Source organism: Ruditapes philippinarum, unplaced genomic scaffold, assembly GCF_026571515.1.
Source record: "Ruditapes philippinarum isolate M1 unplaced genomic scaffold, ASM2657151v2 ctg414_1_1_1_1, whole genome shotgun sequence".
In the NCBI taxonomy this organism is placed as follows: domain Eukaryota; kingdom Metazoa; phylum Mollusca; class Bivalvia; order Venerida; family Veneridae; genus Ruditapes; species Ruditapes philippinarum.
Window position 1 is genome coordinate 291023 of NW_026853241.1, and position 9320 is coordinate 300342.

Below are 9320 nucleotides of genomic sequence, written 5' to 3' on the forward strand. Positions count from 1 at the left end.
ATTCAAAAGACTTCTTCTTTCATTTTGTGTATTGGCTGAATTGTAGACCGGCAAGACACCAGTGAAAATACACAAAATATGTTTCACTGTCGTGAAAAAACAATTTTTTACAGTGAAAATACAGAAAATAAAAATAAGGCATATTATTTCATCAATATTTCACTTAACAGTATCTAATACAGCAAACATCATTTTTTAGAGAAAAAAGTAAGATTTCTTCAATGGACAACAGCCGTGTAAAGAAAACTTATGATATAAACGTCACAATTATCCAATGAAAAGCGACGTTACAAACGTGCAGTATTATAAAAATTATAATAAATATGTACTCGTATATAAAGTTAAAATAGAAACACACTCAGTACAGTTGAAGAGAAAATGAATAAGAGCATTAGACAGAGTATTAGGGTTCAGGAGATCATTTAAACTAAATAAAAAAAGTAAATTGATCCCAAAATAAAATTTCAAAACAGCTACAGAATGCTTAGTAAAAACGAAAAACACAAAAATTCAACGAACATCATGTACATTGCCGTGTCAGTAAATGCTGTATGTGTGATATATATGTATATTGGCAATCCAGGTTAATGATTTCTCAGAAAGTGTAACGTGGGTGTTGAACAAAAGATACAGAAGACAACAATAAAATTGAACGAGATTACTGGGAACTTCTGAACAATAGCAACAATAATTTCTGAAAGTTTTCCGTGAAATACTCTGTATCATCCCTCTGTAATCACAGACGCTTGGGGGTCAGATCCTGCCCCCCCCCCCAACGTGATACGCCCCTGTAAACACTCTGTCAAAAATATTTTAATATTTAAACACAAATTGGACATCTGCTACAATGATACAACTGGTTTTCAAACAATCATTAATCTGAAAAAATTACCTTTTACCATCAAGTCTCAATAAAGTACTTTATTATTGAGATTTAATCAAAAATAATTATATAAATTAATTTACAAATCGTTTAAATGGTCGATATTTAGGTAAAAACCAGTTAGGCAACTCAATAACCTGTTACCAAGGCTAAGACAAAGTGCCGATTAATAAAAAAATTATAAACATTCTTAAGTTTTATTAATACCTTAATAATGTTACTATATATTGTAACAAAATTTAGGGTATTTCAGGGCCTAACAAGAATAATCATACATGGCGTTCTATTTGTATTTTAGTTGTGAGTACGTTACTGTCTTAATGAGGTCAGGAAGCTTCCAAGAAAAAGATCTATTGTATTATCTTCATAACAGTTGCAAGGTCTATTATTTCTCAGAAATTAATAAATAATTTCCTTTTTTAGAAAGGGCTCACAAGAGTTTCATAACATTTAAGTAATAGTTTAAGTGTAAAGGGAAGTAGAGCTGAAAATGAAATTTATTTGTTTTAAATGTAGCAAATTATGTAGACACTGCCAAACAAAAGTACTACATCTCTACTAATTACCAAAAAGGCAGAAGTAAGAAGCAAAAGATTGTTCAGCTAAATTGGTAATTGACCAATTAATAGCTTGAGGAAACTAAAACTGGACACCGAAAATAAGCTTTTGAAAATTGAAAGCATTTCTGGCAATAATGTGGCTTTAAGCTTTAATAGGAAATTTAATGTTGGTTTATTAAATTTTGTGGAAAACGAAATTAATGTCAAGTGTGTAAAAATTCATTGTTTTAAGTTAAGAAAGTCAGAAACGGAATAGAATGTAAAGGAGACGTACACTGCGGGGGACTAAATGATAAAGCAAATAACAACATACATTATTTGAGGCATTGCATTCAAAGAGTATTCACCTACTGGAAAATATAAGGTATTTATCTTATTTTATAAAAGTGTTTTGTTTTCTTTAAAGGCCTTAGAAATGAATAAATATTTCATTATTTAGAAAGGAAAAATCTTTTATTCTATAATTGTTTAATTAATGATTAAAGACCATGCCTGATGTTTATCACCTGAAAAAAGTAACCCTGTATGTGGAATTATTTGTCATATGTTTGACAATACTCATTCTAAAACTTGTTAATTTTCGGAAAGTTCTTTGTTAGTTTTCGTAATTTATTATGATTTACGCTTAATCTTTAGTGAAACTATAGATCCCAATACTTAAATCAATAAATATTGTATGATGGCCTAATGGTGAGTACGACAGAATTATGACCACGTAGTTGCAAGTTCGAATCTTGAACATATATATTTGTTTTTTTTGTAGTTACTTATGTTTTTATTTACTTTAATTATATGTAACCTGAGTTGTTTAATCGTGTGTTTCATTCTCATTTAAATAAACTTAAAACATTTATTTTTTTATTTCAATATGTAGAAAAAAATCATTTGTTTCGAGCCTACAATCTTTAATTAATGAAACTAACTTAATTAACTTTAAGCATTACACTTTGTCACTGAGGTTAGTAAGGCAAATGTTATACTGGTAAATTTAAGTTATACCAATGTACAATACATTATAAAATTCTTAAACTAGTAGCTAATAAAAATTTTAAGCTTGACCTGGTGTTGTACATGTGTTCCTCACCTTTTTAAATCATTGGAAAAAAAGAAGAAAAGTTATCCATTGATAGAAATTGATTGTACATGAAAAAAAGATAAATCTATACAATCTGATATTTCAGAATGTCTGAAGCACCAGATTACACAGAGGCAGCGTCACTGAAACTATCAGAAGTTCTTGCTGATATAGGCGTGAATACCAGAATGATACTGAAGAGGAGGAGAGCAATGCTTCTGATTGAATCAATGAGAAACATGTCTAGTTATATAGGTTTAAACATGATGCGACAATACATAATGGGTAGTCAAGCAGAAGGCACAACTACATTAGGACTAAACTCAGATACTGACATGATTGTCTGTCCTAACATGTACTTTCATGTGATACAAGATTGGAGTGACTGGCAACCTGGTGTAATAAATCTACTGATGATTCAAGATCATTCTATATCCCCAGGTTACTGTCAACTTCAATTGTTAAGACCTGAAGAACCTCTACCTTTCCCCGAGTGTGGAATTATGCTCTCTACTTTATCAGACTTTATCAGAACAGACAGAATTGGAAGAATATGTTTTAGGAATTCTTTTTTAACAAGGTCTGCTTTAAGTTTTGATGGAGTAGTACGGCATGGTCCAGCATGTTCGTCAGTAGAGGATGATGTAGTTTTTGCTTTTACCAGTTCAACATGGCCTTTACAAGCTAGACAATGGTTGCACCAACAAAGTGTTGGTCAATGGCCTACTGATGAAATCAAACAATACTGCTGTAGTTCTGGTTGTTTTCTTGTTGGAGTTGGTGGTCAACATGGCAGTGAAAATGAGGATCTTGAATGGAGGATATCAACATGTATAGCTGAAAAATGTTTAATGTACAACCTAAACATTACACAGATTCGCTGCTATGTCCTGATGAAAATGATAATAAAAACATTCATAAATCCATTGTTTAATGGTGTGATTTCTAGTTACATGTGTAAGACAGTTTTGTTCCACTGTATTGAAGGTACCCAGTCTATTATCTGGCAGGAAAATAACTTAATTGTATGTTTATCGTTGTGTATTCATGATTTGTACACTAACATTTTTAATGAAAATTGTCCACATTTTTTCATTCCTGAAAACAACTTGATGAGAGGGAAGATTACACCTGAAGTCAAACCTTTCATACTGGATATACTTCAGCGTTTCATCAACAGCAATGGGGTAGCACTACTAGGAATCAAGTGTGATGATCTTGGTTCAAGGCTTCAGCTTAAGTTCAACAATATATTAGTATGCCCATTCAGAACATATGACGATATTTCAAAGAAACTACTAACAAACCTAAGTGGGATTTTTTTATCTGACATTACAATATACATGATTTTGAATATGGAACCAGTACAGATATCAAACATGTTAAAGCAGGCTATTTCTGACCTAGTTAGTCTTCAATGTCATGGACTAGACAAGACAGCTCGCAATCTTCTAGCACCAATGGTCTGTTCAAGGCTAGGATCTGTTTTAGCTTCTCTCGACATACAACAGTATAATACAATATCAGCCGAGACTCTCAAATGGATCTCCCTGGGTCTAAACACTGATGTTGCATCTAGTAAACTCAAACTTGCCTCAATGCTATACTGTACAGGGCAGTTTAGAAGAGCCGAAATTGTTCTCTGTGATATTGAAAGGCATTATGACCTTAAAATTGTTGAGCCTATTTGTCCACATTTAGACATAAGAGCACAAGCTTTCAATGCAGGATGTGATTTACAAATTGAAGAAGCAATGAAATGCACAGTAGCAAACTGTGTACAATTTTGGCCATGTGAAGTCTATTGTTCTCCAAAGGAATTAAGACCGGAAATGTTTCGATCTACAGAAGAGGACAAAGCTTTCAGAACATTGCAGGACTTCTGGATGAACAATGCTGAAGTGGATTCTCTAACTTTCCTCTACTTTCTACAGTACAAGATATACAGCCATCTCAACAAACAAGAAGATAAATGTGTGGCACTCTCTAAACTTACCAGAACCATTGAACAAGAACCAAGATTAGCTCACTCGGAAACAGCCTTGAATTTATTGGGGCAGTGCATGGAACAGGAACACAGACCTATAAATGCGTTACAGTGTTATTCCCTGTCACTGAATATAAGGTGGAGAAACAATGCTGCAAAGATTCATATCTGCAGACTTTTGAGTACACTTATAAATAACAGATAGTTAAAACCTATACAGTCATGTATCAATAAGGACAATAAAATTTATTTAACCACTATCATTCTGTCCTTCATACGCCAGAATTGAAGATTAAAGGCACATTATGCCTGAGAAATGATAATTATTTTCCTTCTTTAGAAAGGACAAAAATGAGTTTTACAATGTTTAAATAATGGTTTAAGAGCATGTTTAATGTCTGTTACCTGAAGAAAATGGCGTGTAATGTGAAATCACTTGTCATAAAAGTGGCAAAATGTAAATAAAGTTGTATATTGACTTCCATACAAAATTATTTTACTATATCACTATTATCTGTACTAACTGCCAGCATGCAACAGAAGCAAAAAATGGTTCGGATACTAGTAAATGGCTTATTAGGAATTTCTATTGGAAGGACATAGAAAATAAAAGTATTTTAAGGGCATAATGGGCCTTTAACTTGATTTAAGTATTTTATAGCCAAGTGGTATAAGTACAAGTTTCACAGTGACAATAACAATAAAATCCTTGTTTTTCAAGTATCAAATTCATTGAAATAATATTGTGATACATACATTGTACTTAGTGATCAACAGGAGAAGTAGATATTACATATGTGATACATAACTATTGAAATACAAGTCAATCACAGTGAACATTTATTTTATAGCATCTTTTTCATTAATTCATCATTTTCATCATTAATCAATTGTTGCAAAACATGAAAGAAAAACATATTGTACAGCAAAATAAAATGCTTTTTAGAGAAATTGCTATCAATCATGTCAGTGCATGCATTTCAATAATATAACTTTGTAAGATTTATTACTATGTTAATAAAATTTAATATTTATTTCTTTCTTTTATACTTTTATAATTAATTTCATAATTTATGAAATTTCATCTAATAAGTCCATAGACACATAATTGTCCTATGTAAAGATATTGCTTTCCACTATTTAGGCTCAGGTAGCTTTTTTTAAAGTGAAATAAGTAAGAATTTGCTAAACAATAAAGTCCTCTACTCGAAAGATCCTTACTCTAAATAGAACCGAATTCAAATATTTATGCTTGGCATTTATAAAACTAGAAATTTGTCCAAAGGACACTCATGCCACTGCTTCATTTTTGCTTTTCAGTGTCATATTTAGACATACTTTTAAAATTAATTTTCTCCAGCCTATTAATATTGTTAGATAAGAATTACACATCAAGTTTCTCCATGACCTGGAATTGATGACCTCAAAATCAATATGGGTCCTCACCTGCCCATGTAAAATGTTCCTAACAAGTTATATATACCAGCACTCTGTTATGGATTAAAAATGGTAATACACAGTGATGAATTACTGTGACCGTGACCATATATTCCAACCAAGCAACATATACCACAGCTTATTCCCTTCTCAACTTGCGGATCAGAAAATGGTAGTTTAAAACACAGTGTACTACTGTAACCTTTTGACCTTACAAGATTGTCTAATGGCTATAGGTAATGCCCCTACCAAGGTACATAAACCATGGCTTATTCTTTCTCAAGATATTGATCAGACAATGATTGATTGTACACAAAATTTTGCTGTGACCTTGACCTTATGACCACAAAATCACTAGGGACCATCTCCTGGCCTTGGGTGAAGTTCCTTTAAAGGAACAGAAGCCAAGGCTTATTGTATCTTAAAGTTAATTGATCAGACAAAGATTGTCGCTGTAACCTTGACCTTTGACCAAATGATTTCAAAATAAGTTAAGATCATCTAGTCTGGCTATAGGGTATGTCCCTAGAAAGCTACATGAAACTCATGGCTTATTCCCTCTCAAGTAAATGAATTAACAAAAACTTCAAACCAAGTGTCACTGTGAGCAGGATGCTGACCTCAAAATCAAAAGGATCATCTACCTCCGAAGATTAATTTCCTACCAAGAAAAACCACAGCTCCTTCCTCAAGATAATGATCATGCATAAGTATGTTTTGGCCAATCCAATCCATGCAAATAAGTGGTGGCATAAGAAGGAAAAAACTTATTACTTTACAAGAGGGCCATGATGGCCCTGAGTATTTCACCAAAAACAACTGCTTTTCAGTGTTGGAAATTATCCGTTGTCAATATTTTCTGATATTAAATTTGAGCCAATCAAATTAATATATTGGCTCAAATTAATATAAGCAAACTTGATAAAAGACTACCTAATAATGCTACAAAGTTTGGTGATCATCTATCAATTATTTCAGTAGGAAATGATGTTCAAAGGTATTTCTATTTTTAGCTTTAGCGGACCCTAAAATGGGTTAATCAAATTAATATGATCAAACTTGATAAAAGACAACCTAAGCATGCTACAGACAATATTTGGTAATCATTCATCAATTAGTTCTGTAGAAATACATGTTTAAAGGTATTTCTATTTTTAGCTTTAGCTGCCCCTACAAGGGGCCAATCACAATAATATGAGCAAACTTGGTATAAGACTACCCAAGAATGCTACAGACAAAGTTTGGTGATCATCCATCAATTAGTTCTGTAGAAGAAGATGTCTAAAGGTTTTTCTATTTTTAGCCTTAGAGACCCCTAAAAGGGGCCAATCAAATTAATATGAGCAATTTGATAAAAGGCTACCAAAGAATGCTGCAGACAAAGTTTGGTGATCATCCATCAATTATTTCTCTAGATATAGATGTTTAAAGGTATTTCTAATTTTAGCTTTAGCTGCCCCGAAAAGGGGCCAATCAAATTAATATGAGCAAACTTGATAAAAGACTACCCAAGAATGATACAAAGTTTGGTGATCATCCATCAATTAGTTCTGTAGAAATTGACGTTCAAAGGTATTTCTATTTTTAGCTTTAGCGGCCCCTAAAACATTTAAAAGGGGCCAATCACAATAACATGAGCAAACTTTGTATAAGACTACCCAAGAATGCTACAGACAAAGTTTGGTGATCATCCATTAATTAGTTCTGTAGAAATAGACGTTAAAAAGGTTTTCTATTTTTAGCCCTAGAGACCCCTAAAAGGAGCCAATCAAATTAATATGAGCAAATTGATAAAAGACTACCCAAAAATGCTACAGACAAAGTTTGGTGATCATCCAACAATTAGTTCTCTAGATACAGATGTTTAAAGGTTTTTTATTTTTAGCTTTAGCTGCCCCTTAAAGGGGTCAATCAAATTAATATGAGCAAACTTGATAGAATGATACAGACAAAGTTTGATGATCATCCATCCATTAGTTCTGTAGAAGAAGTCCTTTAAAGGTTTTTCTTTTTTCAGCCCTAGAGACCCCTAAACGGGGCAAATCAAATTAATATGTGCAAATTTGATAAAAGACTACCCAAGAATGCTGCAGACAAAGTTTGGTGATCATCCATCCATCAATTAGTTCTCTAGATACAGATGTCTAAAGGTTTTTCTATTTTTTGCCCAAGAGACCCCTCAAACGGGCCAATTAATATGAGCAAACTTGATAAAAGACTACCCAAGAATGCTACAGAAAAAATTTGGTGATCATCCATCAATTAGTTCTGTAGTAGAAGATGTTTAAAGTTTTTTCTATTTTTAGCTCTGTTGACCCCTAAAAGGGCCCAATTGAATTGACATGAGCAAATTCAAGTGTGACTGTCACAAGGTTGCTACAGACCAAATTTGAAGGTAATCTGCCCAGCAGTTTCAGAAAAGAAGACAATTGTTGATGCATGACGAAGGACTCCAGAGTATCCCCCTTTGATACTAATAGCTCACCCTGAGCCTTCGGCTCTGGTGAGCTAATAAAACAAGAGGGCCATGATGGCCCTGAGGTCGCTCACCTGTATATAGGCCCCCCAACCCCCCAACATTGCAGGGCCAATTTAACCCAAGGGCTTTTATTTGCACAAACTTGGTAGACACCCATAAGATGTTTCATGCTAAACATCTAAACTCTAGCTCATTGGGCTTTTAAAAAGAAGATTTTTTTAAAGTTTTTACTATACACATATAGTTAAAAACAATGACACCCCTGGGGCCGGGCCAGGGCTTTTATTTGAACAAACTTTGTAGACACTGACTAGAAAATGTTTCATGCTTAATATCTAAACACTAGCTATTTGGGTTTTTTCAAAGAAGATTTTAAGTTTTTGCTATACACATATAAAGAAAATCAATGACCCCCGGGGCGGGGCCAATTTTGACCCCAGGTCTTTTATTTGAACAAACTTTGTAGACACTCACTAAAAGATGTTTCATGCTTAATATCTTAACTCTAGCTATTTGGGTTTTTTCAAAGAAGATTTTTTAAGTTTTTGCTATACACATATAAGGAAAATCAATGACCCCCGGGGCGGTGCCAATTTTGACCCCAGGGCTTTTATTTGAACAAACTTGGTAGACACCTATTAGAACATGTTTGATGCTCAATATCTTAGCCATAGCTCTTTGAGATCTTTAAAAGAAGATTTTTTAAGTTTTTACTATATGCATATAGGGAAAATCAATGACCCCCTGGGCGGGGCCAATTTTGACCCCATGGCTTTTATTTGAACAAATTTGGTAGACACTCATTAGAACATATTTCATGCTAAATATCTTAGCTCTAGCTCTTTGGGTTCTTTAAAAGAAGATTTTTTAAGTTTTTACTATATGCATATAGGGAAAAT

General features: G+C 33.1%; 1 protein-coding gene across 1 annotated transcript; it reads left to right on the top strand.

Moving 5' to 3' along the window:
• The first annotated feature begins 7 nt into the window (after positions 1 to 7).
• On the top strand, positions 8 to 8750 carry LOC132736224 (uncharacterized). The gene is made up of 2 exons (XM_060723328.1): positions 8 to 1807; positions 2625 to 8750. The coding sequence occupies exon 2, from the start codon at positions 2626 to 2628 to the stop codon at positions 4708 to 4710; it is 2085 nt and encodes a 694-aa protein (XP_060579311.1). The 5' UTR covers positions 8 to 1807; position 2625; the 3' UTR covers positions 4711 to 8750.
• The last annotated feature ends 570 nt before the right edge of the window (positions 8751 to 9320 follow it).

Coding starts and splice junctions, on each gene's coding strand:
- LOC132736224 (XM_060723328.1), top strand. CDS start 2,626: ATGTCTGAAGCACCAGATTACACAGAGGCAGCGTCACTGAAACTATCA.